At 39.1% G+C, this 26434-nt stretch overlaps 1 protein-coding gene across 1 annotated transcript in view; it reads right to left on the bottom strand.

Moving 5' to 3' along the window:
- Positions 1–26434, bottom strand: part of LOC126473309 (polycomb protein suz12-B) — a 308357-nt gene that overhangs the window by 52755 nt on the left and 229168 nt on the right. The window contains exons 3-5 of the mRNA XM_050100286.1: positions 2787–2973; positions 2570–2661; positions 1594–1780 (exon numbers count right to left, since the gene is read on the bottom strand). Coding sequence (XP_049956243.1) covers positions 1594–1780; positions 2570–2661; positions 2787–2973 — 466 coding nt within the window. The remainder of the gene's footprint in view (positions 1–1593; positions 1781–2569; positions 2662–2786; positions 2974–26434) is intronic.

Below are 26434 nucleotides of genomic sequence, written 5' to 3'. Positions count from 1 at the left end.
GCTCGCGGAGTATAGATGTAGATGTAGATGTAGAAACCTGGTCCAAGTAGGATCTGTGCCAAACCATCCGATGGAGAGGTGGAGGGGGAAAGGGATAACAGATGTATAACCCTGCAGCATGGAAAGGAAGTTATGCAAAAGGCTGGGGTTCCGTGGTAGCCTAGCATGAACTTGCAAAAGAGTTGCGAGGTGCCTGTGGGGAATGAAGAAGCAAAAACCAAAATTGGTGAACCCAAAAATTGTTTCACTATCTGTTCATGTAAGATCTTTTTGGTAAACAGTACATAGTATCAAATCACTTTAGGCTAGATCATAGCAGAAGTTAGCTACAAAAGTAAAGTCTTTAATTGCAATTGAACAATATATTTTTTAATTCAGTAATTGTAGGCCAGAACTATATGAGAACTCCCTCATAAATCCAGTAATGAGGTCAATTTATAACTTTCTGGAAAGGTACTTTTTCTCCTAAACTACACATCACACAATGATATATTTCCGTAGGTATCTTTAGTGATATATGTTGATACTGTCTGCAAAATGCGTAGCAAATAGAGTTAATAGTAAAGAAGTAATAATCTAAAACATCAAGCATGCTGAAGTTTTATACATGAACAGCAATAATGTAGTAAGCGATAGAATTTTCTTAGTTTCATTTTTTGGTAATATTAGTAAGGAAAAAATTTCGAAATGTTTGAAATTATGTAAGTCACTAAGTGTTCTCATTCACAAATACCGAATGAATATAGTCTGGGTAATTTATGTGCTGCGAGTTAAGTTGCATCAATGCATTACATGGTTTCTAACATTCATACTTGAGCTATCATGTTAAACCTTTAATGTAAGAATATATCCCTTAATCAGCAGATAATGATGGTAGATCATCACTGGTGAATAATTATATGAAATAATGAAAAACCAATATTTTGTTGCCCCTGTAAGCTGTTAAAACAGGTAATTTGCAACTGGGATCTGGTGACTGTTTCGGCTGTTAAGTGACATATATATCAACTGAAGATTCTCTCTTTCGTTCCAAATATCCGTAGTTTTCACTTAACCAGTGCTTTTCTTTTATCTCAGTTTCACAACAACCTGTAACTATCCTATTCCATAATCATTGGTATCAATGTGAGAGCTTAATCCATTGCCTCGCACTGATTAAAATGACAAAACGTCAGCGTTTAAAGGCCTGTCAACATGAAGGTCATTAAAGATGATTAGCTTGTTAGATTTTATAAGGAGTGTACAACTAAGAGCTACCTAGTGCTGCTAGTATTGATGGCAATTAAATTATTTTACCAATTATAATTAATTTCATTCCTATTTTAAGCTTTATACCCTTCCCAATTAACCAGTGACCCTTGAAGCCTAGTTAATTCTTTGCTCCAGGTGAAACCTATAACAGTTGACAGATAAATGACTGCTTATTAATGAACACAATTTCATCATTTTTATGTCGTGCATGAAGATACATCATGTTGTTTGTTAAAACAAGCTATCAACTAAATTCTTCAAATATAAAATAGTTAATTACTCCAAACGTGCACCCAAAACTGCACAAAATCAATGAACCAAAATAATGGTAACAATACTTACAGACATCAGTGTCATTTACTTGAGCACCAACACTATTACAGCTGACCCTAAGCAGCAGCATGTAGGATTTGACTAAATGGCCATTGGATAGGCTGAAAGATTCTGTTGGTATGGAGACAGTTGGAGCTTTTGGTGGTGGCTGGTCTTCTGATGGATTTATTGCCACCTCACTAGTTCCAACAGAAACCTATGAAACAAAGAAAAATACCAATGCTGTATTTGTTGACGTCATTCCATGTGTGTGTCAGGTGTTCTGGAATTATACAAAAACAACAAAAAGAAAATTACTGTCCCCTTTCTGCAAATGACAAAGTATCTCAGCTGGAAGTTAAAACCATTTCTTAACCAATCAACCTTTCTCCAAATTAAATTCTCGACAATTCAAGAGAAACCGATACAAAAATACTGTACCCCTTTCCTTCAAACAATGGAAATTCAGTAAGTCACATAACTATCACTCTATATTTGCTTAACATATAGTGGTACTTAAAACCCAGTAACACAGCACCTAATACAACTGATATTGTTCAAGAGAAGGTGACAGAAAAAAGTAAAAAAAAAAAATAAATAAATAAATAAAATAATAATAATAGGAAAACAGAGGCTGTATTTAACAAATTAATTTGAGTATAAAATCTGACATGGTCCATTTTGTAATACAGTCTATGTTGAGCAGGGTAAATATGTATTGGTCAGTTTATTTCTAATGTAATTAATTTAAATCAAGTCAAGGTTTTCCACTATTCTGAAACCTGAAAATAATACCACTGAACACAGTGAACACTACAAGATGCTGGCTTTCAAATGAAATTATGTTTAATATGATTTCATCAACAGTTAATTGAGATGCAAGCAAATGCAGCTCTCTTATTATGTCGAAACTGTTTACTTTACATTTCAGTTCAAGATGTGGTTTGAAGATGAGTCATCCTAACTAAGGCTAAATTACAGCAAAATTAGAGTAATTGCTATGTACCTGCATGAAAGGTGAGGAAACATCTTTCCGCTTCTTGTGACAAATTTTCAACAAAAGTGTTTCAACCTTAACTGGTTCATGATGAGCTTCAACTAAAGAATAAAAGAACAACATAAATGATAGTTTTGATTTTAGAATTACTAAATTAATGAAGTCATATTCTACTAAGGATAACATTGTTTTGTTACTAATAATTACATTTATTTTTCCTTTTTACCTTTCTTATCATAAAAGCCAAGAAACGTCAGCGTCATATAACCACGCATCACTTCAGGCTGTATGCTTTCCTTATTCCTCTTCACTACCATATCCATTAAGTTGTCAACACTGAAATTTTTTCTGCTTTTGTTGGTGCGGGACATGCGCTGTTTCATGTAACTCAGAGTTCTGTTTAAAAATACGGGCTGTAAAAAGTAAATACAGTCACACTGTATTAATTAATCTTTGACAGCACAGTGCTTTAACCATAACCAAAGGCCTCCACTGAGACACACACACACACACACACACACACACACACACACACACACACACACACATTAGAATCCATATTTCAAAACAAGGACATTCTGTTACAAATTGTAAGTTAATATGAATGAACATTAAATTTTTATAATATAGTATTTTACATATAGGGAGGATTTCAGAATTTGGCTTTCAAGAAATTCCACACAAATGTAAATCTGGATCTAGTAAATACACAATCCCATACAGCAGAACAAATCCCGTAATGATGCTGTGTTCTGACAAAGGAGCATGCATTAACCTATTCAATGCTAAACAATAGACCTTCTCATGCAATCACCAACTTCTCGAGATCTGTTTTCATTTACTTTCTTCGTGAATAGCCTGTGATAGTACCTGAAAGCTAAATTTCATCAGGCACCATTCAAGTGGTGATTTTAAGAACAGTTAGTTACAATCCTGTGGATTTATTGTACAATATGTAATAGTTCTGTGGTGTCAGATCAGTTTAGAAGCCATATAATATTAATTCGAGTTTGACTAAGTCTGCCATTTGGCCATTTAATGATGAGTAAACAGGGAACACCTCAGGGAATCACACCTAGTGATACGTGGCTGGCGACCACGGGGCCCCCAGCTGAGTCCTGGCACTGCTTCCACTTACTTATGCCAGGCTCCTCACTCTTATCTTTCCTATCTGGCCACCCTCGGCCAACTCTTGTTCTTTTCCGACCCTGACGCTATTAGGTTTCGAGGGCTAGGGGTCTTTCATTTTCCAACCTATACTTCTCATGCAGCATCTGACCCGGAGCGGGTGGCTGCAAAAGGCGTCTGTATCCCATGTCAGGGGCAGCCTCCAGAACTGCGGAAGGCAACGGAATACCACCGCAGATTATCTTCCCTGCATAATGCAGTCTCCATTTTTGCACAAAAAATGGCTTCCTCTCATGTTAAATCAGTGCCCGAAGGTAAAATGGTCCCCCATTCGGATCTCCGGGTGGGGGGCGGGGAGGGGGGTGGGGGGGGGGGGGGACATCTTGAAAGGAGGCAAAAAATCAAAACGAGAATTGGTACCTGGAATGTCAGAACTCTGCTACAAGCAGGAAAACTAGAAAACCTTAAAAGAGAGATGGAAAAGAATCATATGGACCTTGTAGGAATTGCTGAGGTAAGATGGAATGGACATGGAGAGTTGCAGTCAGATGAATATGTATTCTACTACTCAGGAGGAGAAGTAAAAGGAATTAATGGAGTAGGAATGATTATGACAAAGGAATTGGCTAAATGTGTGGAATATGTAGACTATGCAAATGACCGGGTTATTGGTGTATGGCTGAAAGGAGCACAAAAAGATTTACTGATTGTCCAGGTGTATATGCCAACTTCAGAACATGATGACCAAATTGTAGAGGAAACGTAAAATGTAATAGAGAGAATAATGGACGAAAATAAAAAATGCTGCAAAATAGTAATGGGAGACTGGAACGCCATTGTGGGAGAAGGGAAAGAGGGAAACATAGTAGGCAGTCATGGTCTTGGAAAGAGAAATGACAGAGGTGAATGGTTAATTGACTTCTGCAGGGAAAGGCAGCTGATAGTGGCAAACACATGGTTCAAGAACCATAAGAGGAGGCTCTACACTTGGAAATCACCAGGGGATAAATATAGAAACCAAATCGATTTTATACTGGTAGAAGAAAGATACAGGAATGGAATCAAGAAGGTGCACACATTACCAGGTGCAGATATTAATAGTGACCACAACTTACTTATGGCAGAAATAGAAATAAGAATGAAAAAATTGAAAAAAGCGACAATGGTGAAGAAATGGGATCTAGAGAAGATAAGGTCCAACAAAGAACAAATTACAGAAATGCTGTCTCGGGACTTTCTAAACACATTACGAGACAAAGAAGCACCTGATAATGCCAACGAGTACTGGAATATGCTGAAAGAAGGAATCATTAAAGCAGGACAGCAAAATATAGGATATGTAAAAGGGAAAAGGTCAAAAAAACCATGGGTCACACAAGAAATGATTTCCAAGATGGAGGAGAGAAGAAAATTGAAAAACAAGAACACTGAAGATGCAAGAAAGATATACCGAAGGTTAAATAACGAACTGCGAAGAGAAACAGAGCAGGCTAGGAAAAAATGGCTAAAAGAGGAATGTGATGAAATTGAAGAGCTGGACAGGAAGGGAAGATACGACGTACTATACAACAGAGTAAAGACTATAACATGGGAACAAAACAGAGCAGGAAGTGCTACTATGGAAATTTTGAGTAAAGACGAAGAGGTAGTGTATAAAGATCGTGCCGATGTCCTCCAGAGATGGGAAGAATATATAAAAGAGCTATATGACACAAATAACAAACCAAAAACTCTGGAACTTGAATCACACAACAGTGTAAGTGATGACGAGAAAGGACCAACCATCATAATGGAAGAAGTAAAGTCTGCCATTGCTGCAATGAAAAATGACAAAGCAGTAGGTACAGACACAATACCGGGAGAAATACTAAAATGCTTGAACCACAATGGAAAAAGAGAAATATTGAGGTTATGTAATAAAATATATGACAGTGGTGAATGGCCTGAGGACTTTTTGACAACAGTAATGATTCCATTACCGAAAAAACAAGGAACCAAGAAATGCAGCGTGCACAGGACAATCAGCCTCATTTCACATGCAGCCAAAGTGATGTTAAGAATAATTAATAAAAGACTTGAAAAAGTAATAGAGGAGAATCTCAGCGAGGAGCAGTTTGGCTTTAGACGGAATACGGGCACCAGAGATGCAATAGGGCTCCTACGAATCTTGGGAGAAAGGTTTATTGAAAAAGGAAGAGACCTATATATGTGCTTCATTGATTTAGAAAAGGCATTTGACAGTGTGGTTTGGGACAAGCTGGCGACTATTATGAGGGAAAAGAGAGTGGACTGGAAAACCAGAAGACTTATAAACTCATTGTACCTTAATCAAAAAGTTTCAGTTAAAGTGAGAGGAGAAAGTACAAACTGGATCAGACTAGGAAAAGGAGTAAGACAAGGATGCTGTTTATCACCTACTCTTTTCAACCTGTACTTGGAAAATATGATTGACCAATGCTCATTAGATGACAAAGGAGTAGAAATTGGAGGAAGAAGAGTAGGGTGCTTGAGATTTGCTGATGACATGGTCCTTCTAGCCACAGGGGAAAAAGAATTACAGGATTTGGTGGACACCATTGCAACTAACGGAAAAAAATATGGAATGAAAATTAACACAAATAAAACAAAAGTATTGGCAATAGGAGGAAATAAGGAAATAAAAATTGTGCTGAATGGAGAAACACTAGAACAGGTGCAAAATTTTAAGTATCTTGGAAGCAGGATAGACACCGACTGGAAGTGCACCACAGAAATTAAAACAAGGATAGCAATGGCAAAAGAGGCGTTTTATAAGAAAAGGAGAATCTTCTGCAGCGGTATGGACAGAGAACTCAGAAAGAGACTCATAAAATGCCTTGTATGGAGTGTTCTTCTATATGGCGCTGAAACATGGACTATGAGGAAAAAAGACAGAGAAAGGCTGGAGGCTTTTGAGATCTGGACATGGCGGAAGATGGAAAGAATAAGTTGGATGGACAGAGTAAAAAATGAAGAGGTACTGAGAAGAGTGGGAGAGAAAAGGCAGTTACTAGATGTAATAAAGAGAAGAAAAAGAAATTGGATTGGGCATATATTAAGAAAGAATGACGGACTGATAAAAACAGTTTTAGAAGGTTATGTAGAAGGGAAAAGGAAGCGAGGAAGGAAGAGATTCCAGATACTGGATGACATGAAGGACGGTACAACATACAGCAGCCTTAAGAAGGAAGCAATGGATCGCAGAAAATGGAGAGGCAAAGGACCTGCTAATATAGCAGATAACTGATGATGATGATGATAATGATGAAACAGGGAAGTAAAAAATACTGTAACAGAAATGTTTAAGTCTTTTGCGCTACATAAGCCACTAATCTGCACTGACAAGTTCTTGCATGACATAGTAACAATAGCCTAAGAGAGACTTTTTCATCTTAATAGGTTCCAATCTGTCTGGTATTTCGATGAATTAGCTGTGTGATTGAAAAGTTTTATTACGAGCAACATTACTACAGCTGGCCACAGACAATGGGGTGTGTGTGTGTGTGTGTGTGTGTGTGTGTGTGTGTGTTTTCTATATTAGAAGAAGGTCTTTTGACTCAAAGCTCAAATGTATACCTGTCTTTTTTTGTGCCCGTCAGTGACTCAATGCATCTTCTAAGTGGTGAGTAGCACTCTGTCCTTTTCATAGTACTGTCATTACCAGACCAGTACAAGAGATGAGATTGTTCGCATTAATCAGTAACTATTTCTAATGGTATATTAGCATGCAACAGCTGTTTAACCTTCAGCTCGGGCCTGACTTGGTGGAGTTGGCAGTCGTGTGGGCGTGAGGTGTGCTTGCTTGTGTGAATGAATAGTGTGTGTTTCTCTCTTTCTGACAAAGGCTGTAGCGAAAAGCTGATGTGTAAGTGTCTTAATTGTGCCTGGGTGCAACTTAATGCAGTAATGTATCTTTTCCTACATTTTTTATATTTATACATGGAGTTTCCATGGTTTGATTTTGCCTCCATGTGCAAACTGCAAAAATACGAATAAACCAGCTGAAAAATGTTACTACAAAAAGAGGAACATCAGAAGATGAAGAAAGCATCAAAGACAGTTTTTATTTAAGAAGTACTTGTGACCAAAAAGTGAGAAAAGAATATTGATAAAACTGATGCCAAATTTGTTGTAGGCAGTGGAAGCACTGAGTACTTGTCACACGAAAGGAAAATTATGTCAAATGTGAAGAGCTGAGAAGGTACAAAAATTAAGATTGTAAATGAAAATTTCATGTGTTTTAATCTTGTTGTTGATGTTAACTCACAAAAGGTGCTATTGAACAATGTATTACATGACCATGAACTACAAAGAAATTTAGTGTCGGTAAATGTCATTTCTGAAAAAGAGGTAGTGGCAATATTTGACAAGAAAAAGGTGACAATTGTGAAAGATGGAGACATTATTCTGGAAGGCAGCCAATCAGAAAATGGACTACAAGATGGAGGCACTAGTGTCACAAATGAAGAAAACAATTCAACACTGTGCAGCACAGAGCAATGAGACCACACAAGATTATTTCACACTGATGTATGTGGTTAGATAAATCCACCATCTTGTCTCAATGAAGAACAATTTTTAGTATGTCTTGATGACTATGCACATTTTTTGAGTGTGTACCGTTCACACACAAAAAATGAAAAAGAAGATCACATCAAAGAATATGCAAGTGGAAGTGAAACTCATTTCAGTCTGAAGGCAGAGAAAAATACGATGTGACAGGGGAGGAATGGTGTAGAAAGAAAGGTGTATCGATTGACTATGCAATTAAGTAATCTCCTCAGCTGAATGGTAAGGCAGACACAATAAATCTTACTATCATGAGCAAAGTGAGTGCCACATTTTTCGATTCAAAAGTTGGAAACAAAATGTGGGGCTATGCGGCCTTTAGAGTGCAGTTTATCTCATGAACAGAAGTACTACTACAGCAGTTGATGAGAGTCCACTTCAAAAGTGGCCTGGAAGTAGATAAAATTTGTCAGTATTGGCTACTTTTGGATCTGTGGGGTCCACAGAACATGAGTATTTTTTTAAAAAAAAGTAAGTGTAAGAGGTGTTCTTGATGGCTATGCCATATGGAATCCTAAGACTCGAAAATTTTCTGAAGCAAGAGATGTTGGGCTTACTCATCAATATGTAGACAAAGAAGAGGAAACCAGAGGAGGAGGAGCAGGAATAGCTCTAACTAGAGAAAACAAAATTTTTTGAAGAAGAAGAACTCCAGAAGAAGATAAAAAAAAACTTATCAGAAACCAAGACATCCAATAAATTTGCCAACGAAATATAATGATTATGTCATGTTCACATACACAAAATGGACTGAAGGTGAAGACAAGGAGAATTAGATGAAGGCTACAAATGAAGCGGGAGAATCAATGAACTAAAATGAAACATGGACTGTAGTGGACACAGAAACTGCTCGTGGAAAAGAAATAATTACAGAAAAATGGATTTTCAAGAAAAAGGATAAGATAAGGAAAGTACGAAGTTAAACTAGTTGCAAGAGTGTGTCAACAGGATTAAACTCAAGTGGATTTTAAAGATATTTTTAGTTCTGTTGGACAAACTAATTCCCTAAGACTCCTATTTGCACTTGCTGCACAAAAAGATTTGATAATGACATTCGAGGTAGAAACAACCTTTCTGAATGGTAATCTGAAGGACCATATTTTCATGGAAGTTTCGGGGAGATACAAAGGAATCGTGAAAATTTCCTGCTCATAAAGGCATTGTATGGATGGAAACAAGCTCCATTGCAATGGAGTAAGAAACTAAACAATTTTCCTAAGAATGAGAAACTCAATCGAAACTGAAATCTGACCAATGTGGTCCCAAATCAGATACTCAGAAACACATGTATCTCTCTGTACAGGCAGGCAATGGGATGAAATTTGGAGAATACATCTGTCAAATGAAAAATCTCCTGCAAAAACACAAGAAAAATTTTGACACTGCAATAGATAGAAGTAACTCTTGTCTCTTGGAAGTGAAATAAAAATAACAAAAGCATATACCAAGAAAAATCTGCTAAAGAAGTGGTAAAATGGTACAGAATGGAAAAGTCAAAAACGGTAACCACTCCAATTTCAACTCCAGGAGAAACTGAAGAAATCAGTGCAGCAAAGACAGACTTTCCATATTGTGAAATGATGGGTAGTTATTGTATTTAACATGTAAAGCAAGACAGGACCTAGCGTATGCTGTGAATTATGAAAGCAGATCAATGGGTAAACCAAATCACACAGACATCCAAAATCTGAAGAGAGGTGTAAGAAATTTGAATTCAATGACAGGGAGTGGATGGCTGTGATGTGGATTTCAGAAATGACAAGAAAGACAGAAAAAATGCTACAGGATATACGAGATAAATCACATAAAACTTGCATTACAATAATTGCAGAAATGGGAAGTGCTACTGATGCGCAGTTTTCACAGACTGGATTGGTAGTCAGGGGTTTGTATTGTTAGCCTATAAACATATTGTAATAATATTTAGGAGGTGTATTTTCTGTGCAAACATACACTCTTTTGAAATGGAACAATGCCTAGTCACACTAACAACATAGAAGTAGGTTAAATTAGAACATCAGTGGAGTTTCTTGCAGGATTTTACGCGAGTCGTTTAAGAGATGTCATATTTTGATAAGTGTCTACATTGACATTTGTTTGTGTCATACAACCTGTGTAGTTGCTAGGTAAGATGATGTTATGTTTGCTTACAGTGTGATTGTGTGTTCCCTGAATGCACTCCCACTAGGTAGCCAGTCAGTGCGAAAGAGTCCAAGCAGTTGGTGGCGAATGGACAATGGTAGTTACCAATATAGAAAAACCTGACATCCTCATGGTCTATGAAGAGTGTAGAAAGAATGCAGTTCATTCTTGTACTGTAAATGCTGCAAGATATTACAATAGCCATCAACCACCTCAGCAATTATTTACCAACCTCTTCCACCAGTTATATGAAAGTGGTAGTGTAACACCTAGACAATGTAACAAAAGAAGAGGGGGACATTAATGTTCTTGCTGCTGTTGCAGCTGATCCGCATGTTAGCATCCTGCAATCACACAAAGAAATGGCACGTGTCACGCAAGTGTTCAATGCATTCTCCATTGACATAGGTTCCATCTACCTCCATCAAGAGCTCCATGTAAACAACTGTGAAAATTGTGTTACCTCAGCTATATGGGCATTAAGACAGGATACTCCTCACGTCTTCTGCATATTGTTTAGTGATGAAGCCACATTGACCAATCATGGCCAGGTGAATTGCCGAAATATGCACTACTGGCCAGCTGACAACCCCGTTTGACTTTGTCAGGAGGAATGTTAGCATCCATGGAGCGTGAACATGCGGTACGAGATAGTGACCAATCTGCTCATGGGCCCATTTTTGATAGTTTGAAAACTGAACGTGCACACGTATTGCAGTTTCCTAACGAACTATCTCCCCCACAAGACTAGGAGGAACCCATGAGTACCAACATGCGGCTATCCAGCCTACAGTGCACAAAGTACTACAATATGACTTCACGAATTTTTTCCAAATTGTTGGACTTCATGCAGAGGACTTGTGCATTGGCTAGCCTGTTACCCACATTTGACGCCGGTATACCTTTTTCTGTAGAGAAAGCTGAAAGATGCTGTCCACAAGGACATACCAACTACACCCAATGATATGCAATGATGTATTACAGCAGACTGCTTGGACATCTCAGCAGTCGTTCGGTAACAGACTGGAAGCGTGTAATGCCACTGCCGGTGGTCATTTTGAACACAACTTTTGATGGACCACTGTCTCATTACTGGTCAGAATCCACAGAAGTAGTGTAAGCATTTGTGATGTTTTTTAGTGGGTGCTATAGGTATTGTACAAGAGTTGGTGTTGGTACTTTTCAAAATACAGTATCTCGTAAATGACTCACACTGGAACCCTGCACCAAACACCTCTGACATTCTAATTTACCCTACTTTTAGTTTGTTAATGTCAATAAGCATTGGTCCATTTTAAAAAGATATGGTCGCACAAAAAATACACTTTCAAGTATGACAATCTGTTTATTGGCTAACAATATGAGCTCCTGGCTACCAACCCTTTCTGTGAAACTGCACATCAATAGCACTTTCCATTTCCGCAATATATGCGGTGCAATTTTTTGGTGTTTCACCTTGGATATTTCTTTAGAATAATGTCTTAATCACTTAGTGCTACAAGAAGCAGTGGTTGCACTCTACTACTGAAGCAAAATACATGTCGGCAGATCAATGTTGTCAGGAAATGAAGGTTTTGATGACTTTCACAAAGGAAATGATGAACAGAAACATGGAAACAACACTGTGTGGATTACCGAAGTACAATAGCAGTGATACAAACAGGTCAAATATCCAGAAGAATGTCACATCTGACTCCCAAACCACCTACAGGCATGCCACGCCCCAGGTGGGAGTCAAGCCTATCGTGACACACACACAACTGGAAGAGGGCTTCGCAGCCCTGACCCACTTCATTAGGAAACTCACTCCTTACTAATATAAGCACAATGCAGTACCCAAAATGACATATTCACAATTCTCCCTCTCCCTCTCCCTCTCTGTCTCTGATGTACATCTGAGGTACATCTGAGGTACAAGGGGCTACTAAAAAGTTCCTGTTTGAGGGCACTGCTGCAATGTATATACAACTTAGCGTGACTCTGATGTGGGTATACAAGCAACAATGTGTAGACAAGGGATTAGTGTGGCATTAATGTCTTTTTGACATATGTGCGATAAATGCAGAAACATGAATTATGGCAACATTATTACCAAATGCGTCCAAACAGGACCGATGTGCTCTTATTCTTTTCTTGGCTGTTGAAGGACAAACACCAGATGACATTCATCAGAGAATGAAGAATGTATATGGGGCAGCAAGTTTGTCGAAAACCAGCAATGTGGATTGGGTGCTGCTGCTTCATATAATGCATGTCCCCATATCAAAAATGCCATAACGTAGAAGTTATGAAAACTCAAATGGGAGATACTTGAGTACCCACCCTACAGTTCTGATCTCTCTCCAAGAGATTACATGCCTTCCCTTAAAAAGGGCCTTAAGGATCAATGATTCCTGTAAGACAAGGATGTGCAACAGGCAGTAATAGACTTCTTCATGCAGCAGGACTATATGTTTCACAAAATGGTTACCTTCAAGACAGTGTGTCAGGATGATGATTGCTTCAACACTTATGGCGATTTTGCCTCATTGGCATATCGATTTGGGATTGTATGGCCTTCCAATGGAAACTTTCTGATCACAGATGGCCATACTTTATGGAACATAAAATCTACTATATTGTACTGTGACACTAAAATATAGCAGTTTTTACAAACACTCTTATTCTGCACATTACTAATATACACTTTGATTATACTGTTGTATGATAATATCACTATTCGACTGATTGTTGTGTGCTGCTGCAGCCTACTCAACAGAAAGTACTCATCTCTTGAAATGTGACAGTTTGTTGGAAAATAAGGGTATTTATATGAACAGAGCAATTCCTTAATTACTTTCATTGAATTCAGCACAACAGCATTACTGAAAGTACATTCTAGGGAAAGAAACCTCTCTCCCCTTTTCATGGCATGATTAGATTTTCAGAATTTGCATTTTATTACAATTAAAGTGTCACCTTTTTAGGCACTATTATTCCCTATTGATTTCAATTTGTAGATACTTCTACTCAGTATTGGCCCAGACAATGTGATAAATTTGGTACCTAATACCACACTGCTCTGCAAAATTTAACGATGAGACATAGGTGGAGTATCTTTACTTATTAAGAACTCAGTGGAAACAAGTGAAATTGCAGGAGCATGTTGCCAGATGTCTCCCAGTTGTCCACAGAAAGCTGAACACCACATGACACGAGGACAGTGTGACTATATTGCCACATGGGGCTGGCCCTACAAAATAAGGAAGTCACAGTAATGGCAAAAAGGCACTGTGTGCGTCAGTCAGCAACAGTTACGGTGAGTTGTGGTGGTGGTCTTCATTACAACATTTGGATGACTTCAGGGGGACAATAATCAGGAAACTAGAAGAAGAAAAATGTGTGGCAAATGTAGCCCAGGTGTTTGGTATTGCTCACAGCATTGTTTCACATGCATATGGAGCATTCCAAACCACAGGCACTGATGCCCAAAGGAGAGGAGGTGGTAAAACGTGGTCAACTACAGCAGCAGATGACTTCTACGTTGTGTAACAGCAAAGAGTAACCCACATGAAACAGCTGGTGCAATTGCAACCAAGTTTAAGAAGACTGCTGGGCATGGAATCTCATGCACCAAAGTGGCAGCACAAGAGTGGTCTCTCTGCCCGACAACTAGCCTAGTATGATATGTTTCACTGACACGTTGGCGGCACCATTTGCGATGGTGCCAAGAGCACAAGGACTGGACCAATGAGTAATGGGATCATATGCTCTTCTCAGATGAGAGCAGATTCAGTTTGAGTAGTGAATCTGGACCAGGTAACGCAGCCAGGAACAGTGATGGATATGATTGTTTTGATGGTCAAGGTGTTATGGTGTGGGGTGGCGTAATGTTGCATGAGCATACAGACCTCCAAATCTTTGAACACTGTACACTTAGTGGTCATGACATTGTAATTCTTCCGACGAGTGTCTTTTCAAGGGTGCATTCGGTCCAGACTTCATTTTTATGGACGACACTGCACAACCACATCTAACAGCGCAGGTAGAGGGCTCTTGAAATGAAACAATATTCGGCAAATTGACTGGTCACTGATTTTCCCCTAATGTAAAGCCCACTGACCACATGTGGAGCGCCTTATGGAGACATTTTGAAGCACATTCATGTGCACCAATGACCATCCAGAAGTTGGAGGAATGGAACGCCCTATCACACGAACCCCTTACCAACCTCGTAGCCAAATGGGAGCACACTGCAAAGCATGCATTGCGTTTGTGATCATCACACACCCTATTAAGAACTATGTTCTGCCTTTTGTAATGTACAGGGGACGATCATAAATCATGGTGACTCCAAAGTAATTATTGTCTTTGAGTAAAAGAGTTATTTCTGTTTGTCTCATTGTATATTTCTTTCAATTACATCCTGTACTCTGTATGTAGTAGTACTTTCTTTGTATGGCCCAAGTTTCATTGAGCTATGTTATTTGGCAGTGACACATTATGCAAAATTACTTTCATCCTTAAGTTGCATGCCGGCCAGTGTATATGTAACTTCAAAAATACACAACAGAAAAAGTCCTAGGTTACTGAATAATGTACCCAGCGTGTAAACCCAATCGACACGAAAGCAAATTTTTTTACACTTACATTTTTAATGGTCAGTTTACTTATGATGTACAACAAACAGTAACCTGGTGTGATCGCTCATTCATTACTGTCCACCTTTTTCAGTGTATCCTATTATGAAGGAAACCTTTAGGCATGTGAAATTATTCAACATATAGATTAATAAGTATTAACTATTTGTAAATCTTTACAAACTATTTGTGCTTTCTCAGCCTCTGTTTAATACAGCAATACTATAAAAAAATCTGTTGCTTCTTTGGTAAATGAAATGGCTGCTGTTCATCTCATATTGTAAGCCATTTGCATGGACAAACTGATATCTATCATAGAGCAACAGTTACCAGTGCAGCATAAATATAGAGACTTGTCTACACTAACACTGTTACTTGCTATACATGGTTACAACTTGTCCTCTGAAAATGCTGGAGGTCTCTTTCCCTGGCACAGGTTACTTTAATCCCAAATGTTATCAGTCTCTTGTCTGCTGCTCAAGTCTACCATAGTTCATTTCATGGGAAAATGTCACTCTCAGAACTGAAGAAATATGTTTAAAATAGTCCTGTTTTTCATCAAAACTGGTTGCTTTTTAAATCTGTTCATAATGTTCCTCCTGTGTGTTTTTTAGCATTGTTTCCCTGATATTGGCTTGTTCATTTACTGTTTCGTATCTCGGGCCTAATCATACAAAAAGTTGTTATCAAGGAACTCTGTCTAGCTCCCTGTGCCTAGCACAACTGATAATCAAATGGTATCCCCGAGGCTGCATGCTAGAAACCGTTTACATGCAACCGGCAACCACTCCTGTTGGCCACCCTAAATAACTGTTTATCCAGATGCAAATTACAAAATCAAGCAAATATTCTTTAGCTGTCTGGGGACATCAATCAGCATGATTGCCTTCATTGTAGCTTTGTTTTTTTACACAGATATGAACAGCGATATGACTTTTTTAAATAGCACCCTGTATTTTTTTATTTGATAATTCATTTCCTCGCCTGAAGACCTATTCCAAAATGTATCACAGTGTACCATTCATTCACTGAAACACAACGTTATTAATTACATAACACAGCATTGACTTTGAGCCCGGGATCACAAACTCGTCCACTTGCTGGAGTTGTCAAATAACAAATGAAAACCAAGTAAAAACATAACACAAAATTGACTTTGACTCTCCTGTACCATTGCCCAGGAGTCGAACATTCAAAGGTGCTCAGAGTGCTGACCCTCAACACCAATACACTGGTGCACTCATTGAGTGAAAGAATTATTTACTGCTTCCAGTGTTGCCTGCTGAAGAGAATTACAAGGAAGCATGATACATTCCTGCATGTCCTCTGGAGTTGTTGGAATATCATGATAGACAACGTCTTTAATGCATCCCCAAAGAAAAAAAAGTCCAGAGGATTTAAATCAGGAGACCTAGCAGGCCAAGTAACTGTTCCTCCTCGATCAGTCCATCTGGCAGAATACCTTTGGTTCAGAACACGATGTGTACGCAAGGCACTATCTGCTGGACATTCAACGTGTTGATACCACATAAGCATTCTGGTTCTTAGCGGCACTTCATCCAGAAGAGGAGGAATTATTCGTCTGAGGAAGTTGGCATATGCTGTGCCATTTAGACTGCCATGGATGAAATAAGAGCCAATAATTGTAGTACCAAGCATCCCACACCAGACATTAACTCTCCACTGACGCTGATGTTCCACCTGTCTAAGCCACCGTGGGTTGTCGCTGGACCAATAATGCACGTTCCTTGTATTTAACTGTCCTTTGTTTGAGAGGGAACATTCATCGTTAAATAGAACATTGGAGAAGAAGTTCGGGTTGGCAAGGATTTGCTTCTGTGGCCACTGACAGAGCTGTACACGATTCTGGAAATAATTCCCAAGCAATTCTTGATGAAGGTGTAAATGGTAAGGATAGAACCAGTGACGTGCAAGAATACAATGTACACTGGTTTTAGGAATGCCAATCTAGCGTTCAAACTGTCATGGGTTAACATGTGGATTCATAGCAACAGAAGCGAGAATGGCAACCCTGGCAGCTTCATCTGTGCTGAGTGCCGATGATTGCATTGTTGTGGGCTGAAACTTCCCATTTCCTGAAGTGTCGCAACGAGACGAGAAAACATTTATTGGGAAGACGGGTTCTTGCCAGGATATCGCTCTCTGTACAGTACCACTGCCTCCGTAGCATTTCACCTATCTTCAACAACAACAATAAAAGAAACATTACGTCGAGATGATGTGACTTACCAAACGAAAGCGCTGGCAGGTTGATAGACACACAAACAAACACAAACATACACACAAAATTCAAGCTTTCGCAACCCACGGTTGCTTCGTCAGGAAAGAGGGAAGGAGAGGGAAAGATGAAAGGATGTGGGTTTTAAGGGAGAGGGTAAGGAGTCATTCCAATCCCGGGAGCGGAAAGACTTACCTTAGGGGGAAAACAGGACAGGTATACACTCGCACACACACCCATATCCAACCGCACATACACAGACACAAGCAGACATTTGTAAAGGCAGAGATGTCAGTCGAGGCAGAAGTACAGTGGCAAAGATGATGTTGAAAGACAGGTGAGGTATGAGCGGCGGCAACTTGAAATTAGCGGAGGTTGAGGCCTGGCGGATAACGAAAAGAGAGGATATACTGAAGGGCAAGTTCCCATCTCCGGAGTTCTGACAGGTTGGTGTTAGTGGGAAGTATCCAGATAACCCGGACGGTGTAACACTGTGCCAAGTTGTGCTGGCCGTGCACCAAGGCATGTTTAGCCACAGGGTGATCCTCATTATCAACAAACACTGGTTGCCTGCGTCCATTCATGCGAATGGACAGTTTGTTGCTGGTCATTCCCACATAGAAAGCTTCACAGTGCTGGCAGGTCAGTTGGTAAATCACGTGGGTGCTTTCACACGTGACTCTACCTTTGATCGTGTACACCTTCCGGGTTACAGGATTGGAGTAGGTGGTGGTGGTGGGAGGGTGCATGGGACAGGTTTTACACCGGGGGCGGTTACAAGGGTAGGAGCCAGAGGGTAGGGAGGTTGGTTCTGGGATTTCATAGGGATGAACTAAGAGGTTACGAACTTTAGGTGGACGGCGGAAAGAAACTCTTGGTGGAGTGGGGAGGATTTCATGAAGGATGGATCTCATTTCAGGGCAGGATTTGACGAAGTCGTATCCCTGCCGGAGAGCCACATTCAGAGTCTGATCCAGTCCCGGAAAGTATCCTGTCACAAGTGGGGCACTTTTGTGGTTCTTCTGTGGGAGGTTCTGGGCTTGAGGGGAGGAGGAGGTGGCTCTGGTTATTTGCTTCTGTACCAGGTCGGGAGGGTAGTTGCAAATGCGAAAGCTGTTTTCAGATTGTTGGTATAATGGTTCAGGGATTCCGGACTGGAGCAGATTCGTTTGCTACGAAGATCTAGGCTGTAGGGAAGGGACCGTTTGATGTGGAATGGGTGGCAGCTGTCATAATGGAGGTACTGTTGCTTGTTGGTGGGTTTGATGTGGACAGATGTGTGAAGCTGGCCATTGGACAGATGGAGGTCAACGTCAAGGAAAGTGGCATGGGATTTGGAGTAGGACCAGGTGAATCTGACGGAACCAAAGGAGTTGAGGTTGGAGAGGAAATTCTGGAGTTCTTCTTCACTGGGTAACCAAGAAGGCTTCTTCTAAGCGACCCATGAATAGGTTGCCTGCCCTGAAATGAGATCCATCCTTCATGAAATCCTCCCCACTCCGCCAAGAGTGTCTTTCCGCCATCCACCTAACCTTCGTAACCTCTTAGTTCATCCCTATGAAATCCCCAAACCACCTTCCCTACCCTCTGGCTCCTACCCTTGTAACAGCCCCCGGTGTAAAACCTGTCCCATGCACCCTCCCACCACCACCTACTCCAGTCCTGTAACCCGGAAGGTGTACACGATCAAAGGTAGAGCCACGTGTGAAAGCACCCACATGATTTACCAACTGACCTGCCTGCACTGTGAAGCTTTCTATGCGGGAATGACCAGCAACAAACTGTCCATGGACACAGGCAGACAGTGTTTGTTGGTAATGAGGATCACCCTGTGGCTAAACATGTCTTGGTGCACAGCCAGCACATCTTGGCACAGTGTTACACCATCCGGGTTATCTGGATACTTCCCACTAATACCAACCTGTCAGAACTCCGGAGATGGGAACTTGCCCTTCAGTATATCCTCTCTTCTCGTTATCCGCCAGGCCTCAACCTCCGCTAATTTCAAGTTGCCGCCGCTCATACCTCACCTGTCTTTCAACAACATCTTTGCCACTGTACTTCTGCCTCGACTGACATCTCTGCCGAAACTCTTTGCCTTTATCAAAGGTCAGCATGTGTGTGTGTATGTGCGGTTGGATATGGGTGTGTGTGCGAGTGTATACCTGTCCTGTTTTCCCCCTAAGTCAAGTCTTTCCGCTCCCGGGATTAGAATGACTCCTTACCCTCTCCCTTAAAACCCACATCCTTTCGTCTTTCCCTCTCCTTCCCTCTTTCCTGACGAAGCAACCATTGGTTGCGAAAGCTAGAATTTTGTGTGTGTGTTTGTGTGTCGATCGACCTGCCAGCGCTTTTGTTTGGTAAGTCTCATATATATATATATATATATATATATAGGGGGCAAGTGGGGGCGACACGTTTCTAGTATATCATCAGAGTAATCATTTCAAGGTGATTCTTGAAACTTTGTTAATAGACTTTCTTGGAATAGTTTATGTCTGTTTTCCATAGTCTACCAATTCAGTTCCTTCACTATTTCTGTGACACTCTTCCACAAATTAAACAAACCTGTGACCATTCATTCTGCCCTTCTCTGTATATACTCAATGTCCCCTGTTAGTCCTACTGGTACGAGTCCCACACACTTGAGCAATACTCTAGGATGCGCCGCACGAGTAATTTGTAAGCAATCTCTTTTGTAGACTGATTTCACTTCCACAGTATTCTACCAATAAACTGAAGCCTACCACCTGCTTTACTCATGACTGAACCTACGTGATCATACCATTACATATCCCTACAGAGTGTTACACCCAGGCATTTCTACGAGTTGGCCGATTCCAACAGTGACTCATTGATATCGTGGTCATAGGATACTACATTTTTTCCATTACGTGAAGTGCAAAATTTCACATTCCTAAACATTTGGAGCAAGTTGCCGATCTTTGCACCACTTTGAAATCTTAAAACTTGATTGAATATTTATGCAGCTTCTTTCAAACAATACTTCATCGTAGATAACTACACCATCTGCAAAAAGTCTGAGATTACTATTAATACTGACTGCAAGGTCATTAATATACAACAAGAACAACATTGGTCCCAACACACTTCCCTGCCCCCCCCCCCCCCCCGACCCCTAATGTTACTTACACATCTAATGAGGACTCTCCATCCAAGATAACAAGCTATGTCCTCCCTATCAAAAAGTACTCAATCCAGTCACAAATTTCACTTGATAGTTCATATGATTATACTTCTGACAATAAGCGTAGGTGTGGTACTAAGCGCAAGTTGGGTTTAAAATGATCGATGTTTTCGGGATCCATGGTGGTTAACAAAGATGAGGTCATTCTATCAATATACTTCATTATGTTTGAGCTCGGAATATGTTCCAAGGTTCTACAACAAATCGATGTCAAGGATATTGGACAGTAGTTTTGTGGGTCACTTGTACTACCACTCTTGTATACATGTGTGGCATGTGCCTTTTTCCGAGAACTGGGCACAGTTTTTTTTTTTTTTTTTTTTTTTTTTTTTTTTTTTTTTTTTTTTTTTTTTTTTTTTTCAAGGGATCTACAATAGATTAGAGTTAGAAGAGGTGCTAACTCAGCCGCAATTTCAGAATAGAACCTGACAGGGATTTCATCAGGGCCTGAAGGTTTGTTCAATTTTAATGATTTCAGCTGTTTCTCGATACCACTGACACTAATATTAATACTAATACTTTTCCTTTGTAAAGGTACATTTGAAAACAGAGAAAAGTATTTCAGCTTTTGTTTTGCTACCCCCAATTTCAATTCCTGTCTCAATCGATAGGGACTGAACACTAACTTTGATGCCTCTAACAGTAATTACATAAGGCCAGAATTTCTTTGGATTTTGTGAAATGTCACTTGACAATATTCTGCTATGGTAGTCACTGAAGGCATCATGCATTGCTCTCTCGAGAGCCGGACGCGTTCCATCAGCATCACTCTATCTAAAGCCCTATGCTTTGTTCTGCAGTAATCCCAGTTTCTTTAGAAGTTTCCTTACAGTGACTGCATACCATGCATGTTCTCTCCCTTTATGAACTACTACATTGGGAAACATCTATCCAGAGCATTGTCTAAATGGTTCAAATGGCTCTGAGCACTATGGGACTTAACTTCTGAGGTCATCAGTCCCCTAGAACTTAGAACTACTTAAACCTAACTAACCTAAGGACGTCACACACATCCATGCCCGAGGCAGGATTCGAACCTGCGACCGTAGCAGTAGCGCGGTTCCGGACTGAACGTCTAGAACCGCTCGGCCACCCTGAGCGGCAGAGCATGGTCTAATATTATTTTAAACTTGAGCCAGAGTTCCTCTAAGTGCTCCTATCCTGAATGTTTCAAGTTCCTCATTGAGATACGACAATATAGATTTTTTATCTAGTTTTCTGAACATATATATCTTTCTGCTTGTTTTAGTTGTTCTTTGTACCTTTGTAATCATTGCTGCCACAACAATGTACACATTTTTATTCTTCGGCTCTTCCTCATGTTTCAGGAAGAAAGACCAGCAACCCTAAAATCTATATAGTTGTCCAGATAACATAAAAGTGGTTAATTACTACTATGCACAGTTAGATTATTATTATTATTATTATTATTATTATTATTATTATTATTATCTTCACTTTCTCAGACATTAAGTCCGGTTAAAAATGGAGTGACGTGGACCTTGATCAAGCGTCACTTACTTTTAACTGTACGGTATGTGTTATATTGCATTTAGGAACTGACGGGTAATTGAACATGTATCAATAATTACGGATTTCTGTAGCTGTATATATATGTTTGGATGTAGCTGTATTGCATTGATGTACTGGTGGATATTGTGTGGTATGACTCCTGTAGTTGATAGTATAATTGGTATGATGTCAACTTTATCCTGATGCCACATGTCTTCGACTTCCTCAGCCAGTTGGATGTATTTTTCAATTTTTTCTCCTGTTTTCTTTTGTATATTTGTTGTATTGGGTATGGATATTTCGATTAGTTGTGTTAATTTCTTCTTTTTATTGGTGAGTATGATGTCAGGTTTGTTATGTGGCGTTGTTTTATCTGTTATAATGGTTCTGTTCCAGTATAATTTGTATTCATCATTCTCCAGTACATTTTGTGGTGTATACTTGTATGTAGGAACGTGTTGTTTTAAAAGTTTATGTTGTAAGGCAAGCTGTTGATGTATTATTTTTGCGACATTGTCATGTCTTCTGGGGTATTCTGTATTTGCTAGTATTGTACATCCGCTTGTGATGTGATCTACTGTTTCTATTTGTTGTTTACAAAGTCTGCATTTATCCGTTGTGGTATTGGGATCTTTAATAATATGCTTGCAGTAATACCTGGTGTTTATTGTTTGATCCTGTATTGCAATCATGAATCCTTCTGTCTCACTGTATATATTGCCTTTTCTTAGCCATGTGTTGGATGCGTCTTGATCGATGTGTGGCTGTGTTAGATGATACGGGTGCTTGCCATGTAGTGTTTTCATTTTCCAATTTACTTTCTTCATGTCTGTTGATGTTATGTGATCTAAAGGGTTGTAGAAGTGGTTATGAAATTGCAGTGGTGTAGCCGATGTATTTATATGAGTGATTGCCTTATGTATTTTGCTAGTTTCTGCTCGTTCTAGAAAGAATTTTCTTAAATTGTCTACCTGTCCATAATGTAGGTTTTTTATGTCGATAAATCCCCTTCCTCCTTCCTTTCTGCTTAATGAGAATCTTTCTGTTGCTGAATGTATGTGATGTATTCTATATTTGTGGCATTGTGATCGTGTAAGTGTATTGAGTGCTTCTAGGTCTGTGTTACTCCATTTCACTACTCCAAATGAGTAGGTCAATATTGGTATGGCATAGGTATTTATAGCTTTTGTCTTGTTTCTTGCTGTCAATTCTGTTTTCAGTATTTTTGTTAGTCTTTGTCTATATTTTTCTTTTAGTTCTTCTTTGATATTTGTATTATCTATTCCTATTTTTTGTCTGTATCCTAGATATTTATAGGCATCCGTTTTTTCCATCGCTTCTATGCAGTCGCTGTGGTTAACCAATATGTAATCATCTTGTTTAGTATGTTTTCCCTTGACTATGCTATTTTTCTTACATTTGTCTGTTCCAAAAGCCATACTTATATCATTGCTGAATCCTTCTGTTATCTTTAGTAATTGGTTGAGTTGTTGATTTGTTGCTGCCAGTAGTTTTAGATCATCCATGTATAGCAAATGTGTGATTTTGTGTGGGTATGTTCCAGTAATATTGTATCCATAATTTGTATTATTTAGCATGTTGGTTAGTGGCTTCAGAGCAAGGCAGAACCAGAAAGGACTTAATGAGTCTCCTTGGTATATTCCACGCTTAATCTGTATTGGCTGTGATGTGATATTATTTGAATTTGTTTGGATATTAAGTGTGGTTTTCCAATTTTTCATTACTATGTTTAGGAACTGTATCAATTTAGGATCTACTTTGTATATTTCCAATATTTGTAGTAACCATGAGTGGGGTACACTATCAAAAGCTTTCTGGTAATCAATGTATGCGTAGTGTAGCGACCTTTGTTTAGTTTTAGCTTGATATGTCACCTCTGCATCTATTATCAGTTGCTCTTTACATCCTCGTGCTCCTTTGCAACAGCCTTTTTGTTCTTCATTTATAATTTTGTTCTGTGTTGTATGTGTCATTAATTTCTGTTTAATGACTGAAGTTAATATTTTGTATATTGTTGGTAGGCATGTTATGGGGCGATATTTAGCTGGGTTTGCTGTGTCTGCTTGATCTTTAGGTTTCAGATATGTTATTCCGTGTGTAAGTGTATCAGGGAATGTGTATGGGTCTGCAATGTAACTGTTAAATAATTTAGTTAGATATGAATGTGTTGAGGTGAACTTCTTTAACCAGAAATTTGCTATTTTGTCATTTCCAGGGGCTTTCCAATTGTGAGTAGAATTAATTGCTTGGGTGACTTCATGTTGCAAAATTATCACTTCAGGCATTTGTGGTATCATCTTGTATGTGTCCGTTTCTGCTTGTATCCACCGTGCATGCCTGTTATGTTGTACCGGGTTTGACCATATGTTGCTCCAGAAGTGTTCCATGTCTGTTATGTTTGGTGGATTGTATATTTTAATGTGTGTGTTATCTATTGTCTGGTAAAATTTCTTTTGGTTTGTGTTGAATGTTTGGTTTTGTTTCCTTCTATTTTCACTTTTTTTGTATCTTCTGAGTCGTTTGGCTAATGCTTGTGATTTCTGCTTCTTTTCGTCTAATTGCTCTGTCGCTTCTTGTTGTGAGATTTTACCTAACCTTTTTCGTTTTTTTCCCGAGATTTCATTTCTTATAAATTGTGTTAGCTGTCCGATGTCTTTTCTCAGTTTTTCTATTTTGATCTGTAGCCTGTGTTGCCATGCTGGTTTTGTGGGTTTCTTCTGTGTGTTGGTTGGTTCTGATCTCTGTCTAGTGTGTATATTTAGTGTAGTGAGTCCTCCTATATAAACCAGTAGTTGTAACTTTTCCATAGTTGTATTTTCATTTATTTTGTTGTGTATGACTGTGTTGATAGTTTTTATTATTGTTTCGACTTGTGGGTTATTTGGTGGTCTACGCAAGAATGGTCTAATGTCTGTATTTGTGTCTTTGTATTCTATATATGTTAGCTGAAATTTTTCTTCTATATCTAACATCTGTGTCACTTCGTGTTCTATTTGTGCTTGTTCTGGTGGCTGTCTTAAGATTTCGTTTTCCTCTGATTGTTTAATTGGTGCATGTTGTTCTTTGTTTGTTTGCTCTGGGATGTTTGAGTCCATTACTGTATTTTCTTCTTCTTCTGATTGCACATTATTTTGTTCCAGTATTTGTTGTACTTGATGTTTGATGTTTTCTAATTCTGACTGGGGTATCCTGTTATTTTTTATTATGACACGGATCTGATCAGCTAATCGTTGTTCTGTTAAAAATTTTAATTCTGGGTATCTGGTAATAAATGTTGTGTATACTTGTGATCTGTATCCAGTTGTGTTGGTTCCTAGGTTTGTTGCTTGGTAATAACAGAACATGAGGTGTCGATTAACTTCATCTGACCATCTCATCCTCTGTCTTTGTTTTCCTTCTAGGGTGGTTGCAGGAAGCATATCCTGCAAAACACCTCTATTTGGATTTAAATCATTTTCCAGTTGGCTAGCAGTGTCGTTACCATTGTGGGCGGGCATAGGGTTCAAGCGTCGTCCCCGACCATGACAGCGCTTGTCCGATGCTTCTTTAGTTCTGTCCTGAACCAACTAATCACACTAAAAGGGGGGTTAGCCCTATTAGTGGTTTGTTCTTTTCGTCGCCTTTTACGACTGGCAGAACATACCGGAGGCCGATTCTTTTCCCGGGCCTCCACGATTATTATTACTATTATTATTATTATTATTATTATTATTTACTTTCTCAGACGTTAAGTCTGGTTAAGAATGGAAAGTGACGCGGACCTCGATGAAGCGTCACTTCCTTTTAACTGTACGGTATATGTTACATTGCATTTAGGAGCTTTCGGGTAATTGAACATGTATCAATAATTACAGATTTCTGTAGTTGTATATATAAGTTTGGATGTAGCTGTATTGCATTGATGTAATGGTGGATATTGTGTGGTATGACTCCTGTAGTTGATAGTATAATTGGTATGATGTCAACTTTATCCTGATGTCACATGTCCTTGACTTCCTCAGCCAGTTGGATGTATTTTTCAATTTTTTCTCCTGTTTTCTTTTGTATATTTGTTGTATTGGGTATGGATATTTCGATTAGTTGTGTTAATTTCTTCTTTTTATTGGTGAGTATGATGTCAGGTTTGTTATGTGGCGTTGTTTTATCTGTTATAATGGTTCTGTTCCAGTATAATTTGTATTCATCATTCTCCAGTACATTTTGTGGTGCATACTTTTATGTGGGAACGTGTTGTTTTATAAGTTTATGTTGTAAGGCAAGCTGTTGATGTATTATTTTTGCTACATTGTCATGTCTCCTGGGGTATTCTGTATTTGCTAGTATTGTACATCCGCTTGTGATGTGATCTACTGTTTTATCATCATCATCATCATCATCATCATCATTAAGTGTACAGAAAAGGAGCAGTCTGCAAGTCC

The sequence above is a fragment of the Schistocerca serialis genome, chromosome 4, assembly GCF_023864345.2.
Source record: "Schistocerca serialis cubense isolate TAMUIC-IGC-003099 chromosome 4, iqSchSeri2.2, whole genome shotgun sequence".
In the NCBI taxonomy this organism is placed as follows: Eukaryota; Metazoa; Arthropoda; class Insecta; order Orthoptera; family Acrididae; genus Schistocerca; species Schistocerca serialis.
This window is presented reverse-complemented; position numbering and strand designations above follow the sequence as displayed.